At 36.8% G+C, this 16,758-nt stretch overlaps 3 protein-coding genes across 8 annotated transcripts; 2 read left to right on the forward strand and 1 right to left on the reverse strand.

The window, feature by feature from the left end:
• Positions 1 to 1,623: 1,623 nt before the first annotated feature.
• LOC110418481 (lysine histidine transporter 1-like) lies at positions 1,624 to 4,056 on the forward strand. The gene is made up of 7 exons (XM_021431222.2): positions 1,624 to 1,876; positions 2,130 to 2,513; positions 2,604 to 2,997; positions 3,084 to 3,189; positions 3,324 to 3,415; positions 3,517 to 3,585; positions 3,678 to 4,056. Exons 1-7 carry the CDS (start codon positions 1,701 to 1,703, stop codon positions 3,774 to 3,776), a joined length of 1,320 nt encoding a protein of 439 aa, XP_021286897.1. The 5' UTR covers positions 1,624 to 1,700; the 3' UTR covers positions 3,777 to 4,056.
• Positions 4,057 to 4,168: 112 nt separating this feature from the next.
• PDE312 (Nucleic acid-binding, OB-fold-like protein) lies at positions 4,169 to 10,267 on the forward strand. The gene is made up of 12 exons (XM_021431609.1): positions 4,169 to 4,954; positions 5,368 to 5,427; positions 5,551 to 5,580; positions 5,679 to 5,752; positions 6,352 to 6,433; positions 6,575 to 6,648; positions 6,811 to 6,877; positions 7,519 to 7,611; positions 7,938 to 8,114; positions 8,191 to 8,241; positions 8,713 to 8,864; positions 9,736 to 10,267. The coding sequence occupies exons 1-12, from the start codon at positions 4,211 to 4,213 to the stop codon at positions 10,163 to 10,165; spliced, it is 2,034 nt and encodes a 677-aa protein (XP_021287284.1). The 5' UTR covers positions 4,169 to 4,210; the 3' UTR covers positions 10,166 to 10,267.
• Positions 10,268 to 10,562: 295 nt separating this feature from the next.
• LOC110418783 (transcription factor GTE10-like) lies at positions 10,563 to 16,409 on the reverse strand. Of its 6 annotated transcripts, none has more exons than XM_021431606.2 (10): positions 14,207 to 16,408; positions 14,060 to 14,108; positions 13,802 to 13,885; positions 12,402 to 12,475; positions 12,182 to 12,251; positions 12,001 to 12,081; positions 11,815 to 11,930; positions 11,654 to 11,720; positions 11,393 to 11,523; positions 10,563 to 11,311 (listed from the first exon to the last, which is right to left on the reverse strand). In XM_021431606.2, the coding sequence occupies exons 1-10, from the start codon at positions 15,524 to 15,526 to the stop codon at positions 11,036 to 11,038; spliced, it is 2,268 nt and encodes a 755-aa protein (XP_021287281.1). In that variant the 5' UTR covers positions 15,527 to 16,408; the 3' UTR covers positions 10,563 to 11,035. The 6 variants fall into 6 exon arrangements, with proteins under 6 accessions (XP_021287281.1, XP_021287280.1, XP_021287279.1 ...); XM_021431605.2 differs by having other exon boundaries at positions 12,417 to 12,475; positions 13,802 to 13,960; XM_021431604.2 differs by having other exon boundaries at positions 13,802 to 13,960.
• Between the last annotated feature and the right edge of the window lie 349 nt (positions 16,410 to 16,758).

Below are 16,758 nucleotides of genomic sequence, written 5' to 3' on the forward strand. Positions count from 1 at the left end.
TTTAAAATTCTTGAGATTTCCTTTTCAGTATTTGTGAACAATCCATCCTTCTTGGTTTGGAATAGAAGCAAGTAAATGAAACAACAATAAATATACAGAAGTCGGATCTGGTAGCTAAATGCTATTTCAATTGCAATTCCGTGAGTCTCTATTTTCTTCCACACGGCAACAAGTGTTGTTGGTAGTCGATTTGACAAATGCTTTTAATCTACTGGTTCATTTAATACACGCTCTTACCTTGCGTGTGATATAGTCTTCATTCTCGTTTTACCCTTGCTTTAATCACTATCACCTATCTCTTCGCATAAACACAAAAAAAAGAAAAAATAACTTTTGTAAGAAAACAACCTTAAAAATCCTCTGTCTTTGTCTTTTGCCATTCCCAGAAAATTCTTATAGATTAATCTTCTTCTCATATGATAAGTATGTCTAATTAATAATCACCCACTTAAACCTCCAAAACCACTAAGCTAGGAGACTTAAAGCCAAGATTTAGTAATTATTATTGTTGTTATCAGTTTATACTCTTAAAGAAGCCAACCGAAACCTTGATCATCCTTTGACAAACTCTCAATCATCAACTTTTCTCCTGCACAACAGTTGGGCCACGTAATTAGTACACATTGCAATTATTTTGCAACAAATTATTTTTAAAAATAAATTTGCAACAATTTTAGTTAGAAATTAAAAAAGTACCTGCATTATGTAATGGATTAATTAATTATAAATTAAATTTAAACTGTTTCGATTTCTTTAAGCTATCTTAGTATTTATATTCTATGTGTGATGTTTACAATGTTAATAATCACTTAAGAATTTAATTAATAAAAATAATCAATTTTCAAAGTAAGAAATTCAGTTCTATTTACTCAATTTGTATGAGCTTTACAACATTGAACATGACAAAAAGAATTTTTTTTACTTTTTCAATAATTGTTTAGAGTAATATATTTTTTATTTTTATTTTTATTTTTTTTATTTTGTGGTTATGGGAAAGAAATGAAGGAAGGAAAGGGACGGAGAGAAATGAAAACATGAGGTTTTGATAGGGGAATGGTTGGTTGCTTTTAAAGAGAAGCCTAAGAAATTGAGTGAAAAGAAAAATAGAAAAAGAAAATCAATTAGACCTTTTTATTAAAATTGAAAAAAAATTTAAATCATGTATAAAGAATGACTAAGACAGAAAAAACAGTAATATTTTATTCAAAAGCATAACAAAAAATATAAAAATACCAAAAAGCAGATAAATACATGTCTTTAATTTAATATATAATAAAATACTAAAAAGCCTCTTTTAAAAAGATATAAAATGACTATAATACGTGAGAATCATGATGGTTTAAATTGAAAAAAATCCAAATCATGAGTATGGAATGACTATGAAATACATAAAACAGTAATATGTTGTTAAAAGCATAATAAACAAAATCAAAATACCAAAAATATTGACAAACACGTGTTTTGCGTTTAATAAATAGTAGAATATCAAAAAGCTCCTGTTAAAAGATATAAAATGACTATAAAATCCTACAAGTGAAAATCGTTATAGTATAGATGGAAACAAACTCTAGTCTTTGGGATTCATGCACTTTGTATTTCTAGAATCCCGCAATGAAAGGTTATCTTCTGAGTTTGTAATATGAGAATCTTTATTACCATCTAACTGTTACTCGAATTGTCTCGTTGGTGCACAAGGAGGGATGGAGACTCAACCAGAGACGCAAGACTCGTCATCCAAGGCGGAACCTCTCAACGATTGGCTTCCCATTACCAAGTCTCGCAATGCTAAGTGGTGGTACTCTGCCTTCCACAATGTCACTGCCATGGTTGGAGCCGGTGTTCTGGGTCTCCCATATGCTATGTCTGAACTTGGATGGTACGTTCTGATATTCTCTTTCTATGTGAACAAAGATTCAAACAGAGAAAACAAAAAATTGAAGGGTTTAGCATGTAGGATTAAACCCATTTATATGTTTATGCCTTTGTCATTTTTGCTTTGTACAGATTTCATGGTTTGATTATTGCATGAGAAAATTTCTCAATTTCTCTTCGTGATGACTTTTGAGATCCAATAGCATATGTTTAAATGTTTTCGTGCAAAAATAAAATGACTCGAAAATTTTCATCAGGGGTGCCGGTACTGTTGTCATGATATTGTCATGGGTGATCACTCTATATACTTTATGGCAAATGGTGGAGATGCATGAGATGGTTCCTGGGAAGAGATTCGACAGGTACCACGAGTTGGGGCAGCATGCCTTCGGTGAAAAGCTGGGGCTGTGGGTAGTGGTGCCTCAGCAATTGATGGTGGAAGTTGGTGTCAACATTGTGTATATGGTCACAGGTGGAAAATCATTGAAGAAGTTCCACGACACCATTTGCCCTAACTGCACAGACATCAGAACAACTTACTTCATCATGATCTTTGCATCAGTTCACTTTGTGCTCTCTCATCTCCCCAGTTTCAACTCCATCACCGCTGTCTCTTTTGCTGCTGCTATCATGTCCTTTAGGTACACTACATATCGTCTTTCAACTTTGGTGAAAATAGCCTATAAGCTCCCGTTAATCAATTAGCTAGTATTTTTTTGTTGATCTACCAGCTATTCTACAATTGCTTGGGCAGCCTCCATTCACAAAGGGGTTCAGCCAAGTGTGGTGTACACTGACAGGGCCTCAACCAGTACAGGGCAAGTGTTCGGCTTCTTCAGTGCTTTGGGAGATGTAGCCTTCGCCTTCGCTGGGCACAATGTGGTCTTGGAGATTCAGGCAACAATCCCATCCAGTCCGGAGAAGCCATCCAAGAAACCCATGTGGAAAGGGGTGATTGTGGCCTACATCGTGGTTGCCTTGTGTTATTTTCCAGTTTCCTTCATTGGCTACTGGGTGTTTGGGAACAGTGTCGAGGACAACATTCTCATTTCGTTAGAGAAACCCGCTTGGCTTATTGCATCTGCTAACTTGTTCGTTGTTATTCACGTCATTGGAAGTTACCAAGTAAAAGATTCGCCCCTCTCTTTCTTTCCAATGTGAATTTCATCTGCAAGATGTTCTCTTCATTTTTCTCTCTTTGTTCATTGCAGGTCTTCGCAATGCCAGTTTTTGACATGGCAGAATCATTTCTTGTCAAGAGGATGCATTTCACCCCAAGTCTAATGCTTCGCATCATTACACGCACTTCCTACGTTGGTAAGTAACACTGAAGTGGTAATAAATATAAATCTCATATCAGATACCGTAAGATATCCATAAACTTCAAATGCAATAATGGGGAGAAAGATAATCTGACAATGACGATTACAATCTGTCTTCTGACTTCGCAGCCCTTACCATGTTCCTTGGAATGACATTCCCTTTCTTTGGTGGACTGCTAAGTTTCTTTGGGGGCTTTGCTTTCGCTCCCACATCGTACTATGTAAGGCATCAGTAGTAACATCAAAACTTTTCCCCCTACAACACCTTTAACCTCTATATTGCAACTGCCGAAACCATCTAATTTGTTAATCAACTTTGCAGCTTCCTTGCATCATATGGCTTGCCATTTACAAACCGAAAAGATTCAGCTTGTCATGGATCACAAACTGGGTATGCTCTTTGTGATTTTGTGGAAACTTAATTATAATTTTGATTGTCTAAAGTATCCAATCAGATAATATATGTTTCCTTGGATTTGGCAGGCGTGCATCATCGTTGGTGTACTTTTGATGATATTGGCTCCAATAGGTGCATTGAGGCAGCTCATTCTTCAATCCAAGAACTTCAAGTTTTACTCTTGATTAAACTGTCTTCAAAGAGAAAGATCAGGGAGTGCATCAATCGACAAGCTGCATGCTGATGTGCTGTTTAACATTGACCCTTTTTTCCTTTTCCCATTTTGATTTTGTTTAAAGATTAGAGACCTTGGTTAATGTAGTAAAAGTACATAAACTAAGTTACTAGCTTATGCTTAGGTAAAGTTGCGAATATGACACATAAACAACGTGTAACATCTTCCTTATTTTTTTTTTTTAATTTCGATTGTGTTCTAATATTGATTATGTATTAAAATTGCAGATATATGACATAATATTTAAAAAAAATTTAAAAATTTATTATATACTTTTGTTAGATAAACCCTTATAACTAAATAATTTTTTTTTTCCTTTTTGTAAGATTTAAACAAACTTTATCCATTTCCCTCCACACTCACACTCACTCTTTCGCTAGCAAAATGCAAATCCTCGAAACCCCTCGTTTCTTCTCTTTCCCTAAACCCTTAAACCTTTCCGCCCCAAAACCCTTATCTCACCCCCACCATTTACCATACTTCCCTTCCTTGTTCAAAACCCATTTCCCCAAAACTTCAACCACCCCTAAATCCTTCAGCTCCGACGAATTCCCCGTCGATGAAACCTTCCTCGAGAACTTCGGCCCCAAAGACAAAGAAACCGAAGACGAAGCCCGTCGGCGCAACTGGATCGAACGAGGCTGGGCCCCATGGGAAGAAATCTTAACCCCAGAAGCCGATTTCGCTAGAAAATCCCTTAACGAAGGCGAAGAAGTCCCTCTCCAAACCCCTGAAGCCATCGAGGCTTTTAAAATGCTAAAACCTTCTTACAGGCTTCAAAAAATGAAAGAAATGGGGATTACAGAGGATGAATGGTATCGAAAGCAGTTTGAGATAAAAGGGGAGATTCCAGACCCTCTGGAAACGTTGTGGGCAGGGCCATTGGCGTTGAGACACGTGCCGCCACGAGATTGGCCGCCGAGGGGATGGGAAGTGGATAGAGTGGAACTGGAGTTTATGAGGGAAGCGCATAAGTTACAGGCGGTGAGAGTTGATTTGGAGAAGGTGGAGAAGGAGGTGATAACTGGTGAAGCGGATATGGGTTTGGAGAGATATAAAGTTTTTTTGAAGCAATATAAAGAGTGGGTTGATGCTAATAAGGATAGATTGGAAGAGGAGTCTTATAAGGTTTGCATTTTATTATATATATAGTCTTCCTTTTTCATTTCGAGTGTGTTTAGCATGTTTTCTTTTTTGTGGGTTTAGTGTGTGTGTTTATACTAAGTTGATTTGGGGGCAAATTTGGACATTTTGGTTAATTATTTTGTAATGGGGTTACAAAGAAGGTTATATTTAAAGTACTTTATTGTGAAGGCATTTAAACAAATTAGTATCTAAATTTTAAAAGTGTGATCGAAGGAGAATGATTAGTTGATGCTGAAATTTTTCTTTAAGTTTTGAGTAAGGTTGACATGTTAATGAGTTTCTGTGCTGGGTTTTAAATTGGGATAAAGATTTGGTAATGTATGAGCAATGTATGTATGTATAATTGAAGAAGTTCACCTCGTTAAGCCATTATATTCTGCTGTTTGGTGATGCAGTATGACCAAGATTACCATCCTGGTAGGAGAAAAAGAGGGAAGGACTACAAAGAGGACATGGTAAATTGAATTGCCAGGTTCTCTTAGTTTATAAGTATTAGTTTTTCCTTTTGTTCTTTTCTTATATTTTGTTCCAAATTACTTAATGGTATTGATGATGATCAATTTATTGCTTTTCCACAGTATGAGCTTCCATTTTATTATCCAGGACAGGTAAGTTTTCCAGGTCATTGTTTCTTATTGAAATACTTTTTAAGTTTTCAAAGATCACATTAGAAAGAACAGGTGTATGATGGATTATGTCTGTGCAGCTCTGTGAAGGCAAAGTGACTACTTTACACCTATATCAAGGGGCATTTGTGGACATAGGTGGTGTATATGAGGGGTAATTTTCATCACCCAATCTAATTTAGTTGTACCAATGACATTGTTAGTTTAAACAATAAACTTTAGCATCTTCTAAGTTTTGTTTTTTCTTTTTCCTTAAATCAGTTTTGCATAACTTTCCCCCCTAGTGTCTCCTAAAGGCTTTTGTAGCTGAAGATCACATGTACCCAAAAAGAGAATCTCTCCTAAAGGCTAAAATTCCCTATTTGTTTTTGCTTTTTTCCAAACTTCAAATATGTGTAGGTTTGTTCACAATTTTTTAATGTGCAGTTACTAGGACATTGACTTGGCAGAAACTGTGTAATTCTCACCCATAATTTTGCAAAGTAGTCATATGGTATTTTGCAATTCCAAATGGCATACTTAAAGACATAATGTAAATTCTGAGAGGCATTATTTATTTAACAATTTGATAACTAATGATTTCAAATTGTCAGCAGTAGTGGATTAATGGCTATTGTATAGGCTTGATTCACAATAGCTGATTTAGTATCAACTGCTTCAATAGATTATTTATGATTTCACACATGATTATAAGTTTATTTGTTTAACTATGAAGGTCTCCTACTAGATTTATATATTGAATTCATATTTCAGGTGGGTCCCAATCAAAGGTAATGATTGGTTTTGGATCCGCCATCACATAAAAGTTGGTATGCATGTTATTGTTGAAATTCTGGTGAGTATTTTTTGGCTTTTCCTTTTTGTGTTAATTATTTCTATTAATTCCTTTTTCTGCTACTAAACTTCATATTGAAATTAATTATGTATCTGTTAATTGTATGTTTCACCTTTTTCTTTTATTTCATCTTTTCTGTAGGCCAAACGAGATCCTTACCGGTTTCGGTTTCCTATTGAAATGCGTTTTGTCCATCCTAACATAGATCATCTGATGTATGTAAATATGGTAGTTCTTTCTTTCTTCTTTATTTTCTATGTGGTATAACATGGGATCTGATTGGTATTTAGTGCCGCTAGGAGTTCATGCTGTTGTTAAGTTTATTAATTCTTGTATGCTTTCTCATTGTTTTCTGACATTTGCATCCTTACTTCCAGATTTAACAGATTTGAGTTTCCACCAATATTTCACCGTGATGAGGATACTAATCCAGATGAATTACGGGTATGTACCTGCTAGTCTAGTTTTTGTCCTTTTTATCATTACTGTGTCAAGGTTTTCTATATCTGAACTGAAGTCGTTGAGACCATCTTTTATGGTGTCAACATGGTGCAAATCGGATTTGCTTCAACTTTAACATGTTCTATCTTGATTTGTTTGGTTTTTTAGAGTCTTTCTCAGGGTAATGGGTGTTGGGTTTTATCTAACACACATTTTATGGACTGTATTCCTTGTTACCATAAATTTGTTGGTTTTCTCTAGATTGTTCACTAGGAATCAGACTTGTGGATGTTTACTCCTCTATTGATGGTTTTGTCTTATCTAATTTGTTTGTTTGGACGGTGGGGGACTTTGATTCTACCATCCTGCAGCTTGTTGTTCAGGTTATTTAATTAAAGTATGACTTCAAAAATTAGTGCAACTGAGATATTTATTATCCCCTAGTGACTTTGTTTACAGGTTTTTTTTTTTTAATAGTTGGGGGAGGGGGGATTCAAACTCTGCTCTTTAAGCATGGGGATCTTTCACCAACCAATGAGCTAAATGCTCGGGTGCAACTTTGTTTACAGATTGTTCTATTAATTATTTTGAATTTCAAATTTCTACCATCATTATGCTTTAATTTCTTATTGTTCCCTTTGCAGCGTGATTGTGGAAGACCTCCTGTTCCTAAAAAATATCCAGGAACAAAACCAGAAGAGGAGCCATTGTTGTCAAATCACCCTTATGTTGATAAGGTAATTTGGCAGCAATATCTTTGTTGCTGATCAGTGTTTTAGATATGAATGCATCTTTTTTCATCTTTTGGTAGGACTGAAACTCTTTTTTGATAGCATCGTTCTAAACCTCTGGCTAATATGCTTCTTAATAGTTTGTTCATACGTGTGCATCAGTGCATGCCGTGGGTGTGGGCATTCCAAGAACTGATGCATCTTCTTATGACAATATTTGTACATACCAGTGTTAACAATGGCTGTCGAATGCTATTATTACCCACCTGACTACTTCTGTGAGCCACATATTATCATTCTTTGTACTAGATCCACTTTTGTCTTTTATGCAGTTGTGGCAGATCCATGTTGCTGAGCAAATGATTTTGGATGATTTGGAGGCAAATCCTGAGAAATATAAAGGTAAAATGTTATCAGAATTAACTGATGACGATGATTATGATGAAGAGAACAATGTTCAATACACCAAAGCATATTACAAGAAAAGCCTAATACCAAAAATGATTCTGGTGAGCCCTTTTTTTCTTTTATACTCACCAACTTATCTGCCTATATCTACCTGCTAATGGTTTTATATATCGACAGAAAACAAGTGTTAAAGAACTTGATTTGGAAGCTGCCTTAGCTGAGCGTGAGGTAATTATTCCTTAGCTGTTTGCAACCTCTATTCTTGATTTTTTTTTTAAGTTTTGCTCTAATCTTTCAGAAATTTCTTTTTACCACCTTAGTGCTTGGTAGTTTATGTGAAAGATGGACAGTCTTCTGTTCTTAAAATATTCTATGAACAAGGCATGTGCTTCTTGTGAACTAGAATAAGATGCAAAGCCTGAGAATTGTCCAGGTGGTCACTAATCAAAAGTGATTGTGCTCATTTTATGTATACCTTACACACAGGTCACACAATTTCATAAATATTCATACTGTCAATATGATATTGCTTTCCAACCGTGAAGTGTGAATTCTTTTATAAATCTACAAAGCCGTTGGGAGTTTTCTGTTGTTTTTTTTTTTTTAAAAGATAAAGAGTTTCTGTGGTTGTGGTCTTTAAGTTACCATATAATCAAACTTCTGATGGAGATTTATTTTTTTCCCTTGAATCTGATACAGCTCCATAATAAACTTAGAAGTGAAGCAAAAGAAAGAGGAGAGGGATATAAAATCAGCAAGTTTAGGCGAAATATTGAGATGGATGAATATGATTTTATACATTGGCGTCGATCATTTGAGGAAAGAGAAGCTTTGATCAGAGACATCAGCTGGTATTCCCATTGGTCTTATTCCTTCCTCTTCTTTTTACCTATAGGTTGTTAACCCCACAGCTGACCTCTGTTATGCTGTTATGCTCCTATATCAGGATGTCAACCTTCAAATCAAATTAAACTGTAACATGACCTCCCAATTTTGAATTTTATTAATACTGAACTGAAGGGCAATCTTGTTTTCGATCGCAACATACTAAACATTTTTCTAGGTAATGAAACTAATTCTAACAATATAAAGGGCGGTCAGTGATGCTATTTGCCTTTAGATTTGGCATTTACTCACCTTTCTCTTTTTGAAAAAATTAACATATAAAGTTGCAAATGCTGAATAAATGAAGTTTTCTTGCCATCCATGCATATCACTCTTTTATAGGTACCTCGTCTTTTAATTGTGACAAACATGCCATACATTATTCATTACTAGCTTATTTTCTTGGCTTAAAGTAGTGCAATTTTGAGTGATGGGACATCAAGAAATTTGTGTCATAGAATCTTAACCATGCATTAAAATAGAGTTAGCTTTTAATCCATGGTTCTTAGGATCAGGTTAATATAATAGTCTTTCACTAAGTTTTGATCTTGTCATGATACTGTTTTGATTAAACCTTGTTCCATTATGTATTTGATTGAAGAACTACATTGATACATGGCTTTGCTTTTGGCTGAACTTTCTTGTTGACACTTTGGAGCACTTACAATTACACTGGAATTGCTTTCATATATAAAGCTAGATCCCTCCTTCTGCTTCAAATCATTCTGCATTGCATCATTTGTACCACTATCTAGGTATAGCAGGTAGTTTTGAACATATGTCTATAGCAGTATGCTTCCTGTATCTTATTCCCACTGAAGCACTTATTTTTCACAGCCGTCAAGCTCTTGGTTTGCCATCGGAAGAGCCAGGAAGGTATAAAGATGCCAGTTATTTTGGGAAGGATCAATATGATCCTTCAAATGCCTTGTATCGATATGACTACTGGGGAGAACCCAAGAACTCTGAAAAGAGTAAACAAGAGCGGATGACAGATGCCCACAACAAGTCTATTGTAGGCAAGGGCACTGTTTGGTATGAAATGTCTTATGATGATGCCATCAAGCAGAAAATAGAAAGAGAAGCCCATTCAAAAGGAACAATGCAGAAGGAGGCTGATGAAGATGGGAAAAGACAGCAAGACAGCGATGATGAGGATTTTGACTACAGCATTCTGAGTGAGTCTAGTTTCGGGTTCCCAAATCAGCCTCTTGTTAATGGGACTGAATCTTCTAGTATAACAGATGGGGGAATGTTTGAGAACTAACGTTAGTGGAGGATCATACTCGTACACAAGTTGATGTATAGGTTGCAGGTAAGAGCTGAATTTACGACGGGTTGATGAGATGAGATGAGATTTTGATTGTAATGCTTGTCATATATTTTGGAAAAAGAAAATAATAAACAAAACCAGAAATCAATTGCTGACAACTGCTGGATCATCAGTCTGAGCCTGTGGTTTAGAGAGAGTAAAAGCAAGCGATGAACAGGAAAGAGCAAGAGAGAGGATGCATTGTTCAAGCATTAATGCAATCATTCAACCTAGCCAGAATCGGGGAGGAATTTAGGCATAAATGGATGAGGCTGTATGTCAGGTATTAAAAAGCTTGGGATTATGTAATAACAACGGAAAGAATTCCAGCAATGGTGACCACAAGTTATCATGGAAAAAAGAATGGAAGCACTGTGATTCCCATTTTCTCTACTTGAAATATGTTACAATTCGCCGACCCACCTCTACAATTGAAAATACACTCCCGAGTCCCCCCGGAAGACCGACATCCAAATCGAAGATAAGGGTAAAGCAATGACAAGAGAAACAATTATAATAACTAAAAGACAGAATTCCCCCCAACACCTCAATGCATCAGAAACATCTAGCTTTCTTTTTACAAACAAAACGAACAAACAAACCCAAAAAAAACACCTGAACTCTGATGCTTCCTATCAAGCACAATCCAACAGCTAGTCAATCACAAGATCCGCAAGCCAGTAGCAATCCATGCTAAACACCAACGCTGCTTCTGCGGTCTTCATTTCTCTGAAGGTTGTGCTTAGGGTGTCAAAAGGACCATTGCATAGAATTTTTTAGAACCGCACTTACATTCCACTCACCAAGCAATGGGAGAAAACACAATCAATCAATTTCTCCTTCCTCTACATCATTTAGTGGCTCTGGAGCACTTTGGGGAGGTTCATCTTCTTCGTCCTCATCATCCGCCTTCATGTACAATCCTAGCTGTTCAAGGGGATTACTTCTCCCCTGGAGTTTGAAACTTCCCAACCCATTTTGAGAATGACTTGGGCTTGTCTCCTCCATGAAATTAGGCAGATGTTCTTCATTGGAAGTCCTAAGCATTTCAAAATCTTCCATAAATTGACTGTTCTCATTGATATCCACTGTCTTCTCCATCTGCAAAGAGCATAAAGTTTTTAGTGGCATTAAGATAAGGCCGCACCATTTCTTCTGCATAACAATGTTATCCCTATTTACCTTTAAAAGTGCCTGGCGGGCAGCTTCTCTTTCCCGCTCCCTCTTCCTCTTCGCTTCAGCAGCGGCTTCTGCTTCAGCTTTTCTCCTAGCCTCTTCCGCAGCCTTGGCTTCTGCTTGCAATCGTGCTTTTTCTGATAACAAGAAAAAATAAGGAAAGGGGATTATAGAGCTTCAGATATTCAAAACAGATTTCTACATTTGCTTTCAATTAAAGGAACATTAGTGCAAGAAAACATTTCAACAATGATACAAATTCCAAACCTTCTCTCTGCCACCTTTCAAGTTCCTCCCTCTCCATCCGCAGTTTCTCAGGATCACCCTTTTCACCCTACACTCAATCACATTATAAATTACCAACCGGTGAGTCAGAGTAAACTGACTCTTCGACCACATTGCACAAATACAATGGCTACTGGACTAACCTTTTCAAGAGCCTTTTCTCGAGCTTTAAGTATGGTGTCGGCAAAACGCTTCTTTATTATAGCTGCACGATAGAGCTTCTCGGGGGAGACTTGCCTCTCAGCAGGAACACTCTCCTCTATTATATTACATTATTATGGGTGAGATGAAGCCCCAAAAGTTACAGTACAGAGCTTAACTATGCTTACCATCTCGGTGCCCTTCTGCCTCAACAGCACTAGGCTTATCATGAAATTTTAAGTCAACTTGACCCAACTCGTTTACAGACTCTGTACAAGGCACAGATGAATGGGCATTTTTATAAGACATTGACCCAACACAGATTTTCAGGGGGCATGCATGATGCATAGACAAGAATGAGAAACTCACGATTTCCATCTTCAGGAACAGCAATACTGCCGTTCTTTGAGTCCACATTTGTTCCTGAATCCAAATTTTCCTACCACATAAGGAGGGGAAATTAGCCTTAGAACAGGGATACACCATGTCTCAAACACACCCACTGAAGAGAGAGAGAGAGAGACAGCAGATTCATTTTCAATTCACTAAGACACTCAAATTTTTCCAAATTATCACAACATAGAGATACCTTTGCAGAACTTACAGGAACTGAAGCTTTAACAGCATCTGATTCACAACCAGATGAACTACCAGAATCTGATTCTGAAAGAAAAATGTCGAATGAAAAAGAAAGATTTTAAAAGAAACAACATATGGTTACAATTGCTGTGAAGCAGGCTCCACTTAAAGTAAAAAATAACACACAAAAGCCTAGTAGTCTTTTCCAATTTTTGGATGCCAAGACAGAATTAGTCGGAGATAAAAGTAAATAGGCAACCAAACATATATATATATATTTTGTGGGTTGACTCGCATAGCTCCAAATTATAGTTACATCACCAAGTGAAATGTAGTAAATTATCCAAAAAAAAAGAAGACATGAAGAAGTAGAAGCTAGGCAACAAATCTCATCAAGCAAAACTAATTTAATAAAATGGTTCCAATTTAAGAAACTCTACTCTCAAAACCAGCAAACTGAAACCACCTTGAGATCCAGTTTTAGTGACTCATGTTCCCATAAAGGCCTAACGTAATACATCAAACACTTGATAGCAAGAGTTTCACTGTCAAAGATCGACCAGCGACTTGGTAAACATTACTCAAACTAGCATCATAAACAAAGATGGCATGTTACCAAAACTATTCCTCTTTCTTTCTTTCATCTCAAATATGATGCCCCAAAAATATTCAAGAGTCATCTATGAAGGCTCACCCTACTCTAAAAAATCAAAACAACCAGTGTTACCTAAAAATCGGGGACAAAGATGAACTGAAAGAAAGCCAACCTATGGCTAAGTATGTCAGGATGATTAGATAGTCTGTAAATGAGCAGAATTAACCATTGCAAAATAAGGATTTTACTTGAAGGTTCAACTCCATCAAAGAAAAAATGTCCACATAATATCATTTTCACAAATCAAAAACCAACCCTAAGGATTAAGTTAGATTTGAGTTTCAACATGTTAGGACAGATATGCAAACTTGATAAACAAGGTTTTGCCCTTTGCTCCAAGCAGGAAGTAGAAACCCAAGGATAGCATGGAGCAGCAAAAAATAAAAAACTGTTTTATTAACCAATCAACAACAATGAAAAGTATCAAAGAAAAATTTCAGGCTTGAGAGCAGTTTGAAGTTGCAAACAATGGTCGATAAAAAATTGTTAAAAAGCTCAACACAGATAGGAATATAACATCAGAATGTTTATTAGAGATAACATTCACATAAAACTGCAAATTTTTCATATATGGCAAAGACCAGCAAGACCCTAATCCAGCATATTTCTCATATTAAAAGAGTAACATATATTCCCTATTAAACTTTTCTTTGATGATGAAACAGTGACAGCATGCTCATACACACTCCAGTTGCTTATAAAAGAATCAGTGAGGCTGAATAAATAAACAAGGAAAGGTTAACTATGACACAAACCACTAGAAGAAGAGCCTGATTCACTGCTGGAGCTACCGGAACTACTGCATCTACTGTTTCTATGGGCTAAATCCTTCTCTATTTCTACAGGATGGCAGATAGAAGTAGGATGATCATTTCCACCAACTATATCTACATCCTCATCAACTTGATCATTACCTAATAAGAAAGCAAAAAAAATTAGTTTCTTTGACGATTTGGTTTACTAGCTTACTATCTGCAAATAACCCAGCAATAAACAGATGTACAGAAAATTACCTTTACACGGCTGCATTGATGAGTTGCTAAACCCTGATTCATTATGAAGCTGCAACAGGGAAAAGACATAGCAAAATCATAAATGCCATTATCACATTCTGGATAGAAAAAGAACCAAACAAGGATGAGATAGAGACATGGGAATACCTCCATTTCGCAAGGCTCAGCTTTTGCCTGGTTTTTCTGCTTCTCCAGCAAATAATCATCCAAAAGTTTTCGCAATTTGAACAAAGTTTCACCACTGAGTGCATCAATATCAATCTCAATCTCATCCTCCATTTCACCTTCACTAGAACTCTGTTCTTTAAGGAAGTCAACAATGTTTTCAGGCAATTCTCCCAACAAAGCCTCCAACTCTGCACTCAAATTATGCCTCTCCTGATCAGTCATGATCTGTCTAACAGGGTCTGGCTTGACCACAGTGTCTTTTGGGTTTATAGTTTTCCTTTTGTATAAACTGCCACTATTTTTGTCAACTTCTATAGGTGCAGTTGCTGTTGAAGGTACAGCATCTATATCCATGGTCACAGGAAGCTTCTTTTCTATAGCTTTCCATCTCACTTCAAAATATTTACTTAGCGTCTCAGCCATGTAGTGGACATCATTTCCAGGTGGGTTATATGTCAATGCATTTGAGAAAGTAAGGCGAACATCAGCAGCAAAGTCCAATGGGCTCAAATACTGTCCTGAAGCTAACTTCTTCTTCACAGTGCCCAAATCCATTGGTTGCCTGATGACAGTAAAATAATCCGGAATGTTCAACTTCACCACATCAACAGGGTTGTTAAAAACCCAACCAAAATTATGTTGCGTCAAACGGTTAAGCAAAGTCTCACATTGCTTCATCAAATGAGCATGCAAATTACTCACTGCCACAGTTGGCTTCACAGTTTCAAAACGCTTGGATGTGCTCTTTTTTATGCAGGCTCCATTACGTCCTCCAAAAGGTCGCTTCCTCCCTTGCGAACTCAATACTCCTGCTGAATGATGAAAACTCTCTACTGGAGGCCCCTTCTTCCCATCATTACAGCTCTTGTTATTAGTAGACAGTGATAAACCAACAACACTCATGTCCAGAGAAGCAACTTTTTTCTGTAGCACCCGAACCTGTTCAAGCTCCATCTTTAATCTCAACTCCAACTCCTTTCTCTCAGGTTGTGACATCTTAGACAACGACAAAACTTGCGTAGGGACACCAAAATTACCATAACTATCGGCATTCAAACTGATACATTTCCTTTTAGGTGCACCCGAATCCTCTGATGCCGTCATCTCTGTATCAGCCCGTCCAAAGCTCCCAAAGCCATCCGATTCACCCATGGTCTCAACCACATGACGGTAATCGGGAACAAAACCAGAAGAATTCCCTCCCTTGGAGTACTTCCTAGACTTCCCCATCAATTGTGAAAATGAACACTTTTTGTATTCCTTCTGTCCTGTGTACTCTATGGGAATTGCGGGTGCCATAAGATTAACTTCCAAAGACTGCACATATCAACTATTCCAGCAAGTTTTATACTCCCCCACAAATTATCCTATTAAACCCCAGTCTCAAAATGTACAATTTGGTGTAACTAAAATAAAATCTATTCGTAATTCGTTTGTGACCAGCTCAAACTCCAAATGTTACGTACCTATTTATTCAATATCTTTAAAAGTTCACAAATGGGCAGTTCATTACTCCTCCAAAGAATTCGTATGGCAAAATTGCAACCTTTTCAACCTCATCAATAGTACTTTATTCTCCAGCCAAACACCAATCTCAAATCTTAGGATTCACATTCGTCAAAGAACAAAGTTTTCAATTATAACCCTAACAAAAAGCCAATCAATATCTAAAAATGAAAACCCACGAATTATAAACTCTCTTCATACGTTAATTGGTGCTACCTCAACAAACCCTCAATCTCTATCTTTCCTTTACTTGCCGCTCAAAGAAACTCAAATATCTATTATTTTTCCTCGTTTTCAAACTAATTGAAATGAATTGGCGAGAACTATTGAAGACAAAAAGAAAGAATTGGTACTTACAAGCGAAAAAAATTGAAAATCTAAGCTAAGCTCATTTGAGCATAAGGCTTTAGAAATGAGATCGAATCCAACCAAAAACCCAAAAAAAAAAAAAGAGAAAGAAATGCGGCTAAAACCCTAAATCTGCTCCACAAGAATCCCAATTTCAAAACCTGGATCTCGCAACGGAGCCGCTGATTTTCTCGATTAGAAACCCTAGAGAGAAAAACTGAAAACCCCTTCCTCGACAAATCTTCTCTTCGCAGCGCGAGCAAGAAGAGAGACGAGAAGCAAAAGAGAGAGAGAGAGAGAAAGACGTTGATGATGATGGGCTCCGCTCTCGAGTTTGCCTCTCTACTTAAAGGCCCAGTGGCTTCGTGACTCGCAGCAATTGAACTGATCCCAGCCGTTGATATGTCCAGTCGGTGAAATCTAGCGGTTAGGAGTTTGATTACTATATCAACCGTCAGAATCTAGATCTGACGGCACTTATAATTCTCTGTGAAATCTTGATGACTTACTTAAGTTCTAGAATTACAGAAATCCGATTATTTAAAGACTAAAGCGAGTAAGCAAACGCTCTCGTTTAGGTAAATTTGTATTACTCGCTGAGATAACTAGACGCGCTATTACCGTTTTCATAATGGGACAGGTGGCATAATAAAAACAGCGAGTAATGAGTTTTGAAG

This window comes from Theobroma umbraticum, unplaced genomic scaffold (assembly GCF_002168275.2).
Source record: "Theobroma umbraticum cultivar Fairchild unplaced genomic scaffold, ASM216827v3 scaffold_50.0, whole genome shotgun sequence".
Taxonomy (NCBI): Eukaryota; Viridiplantae; Streptophyta; class Magnoliopsida; order Malvales; family Malvaceae; genus Theobroma; species Theobroma umbraticum.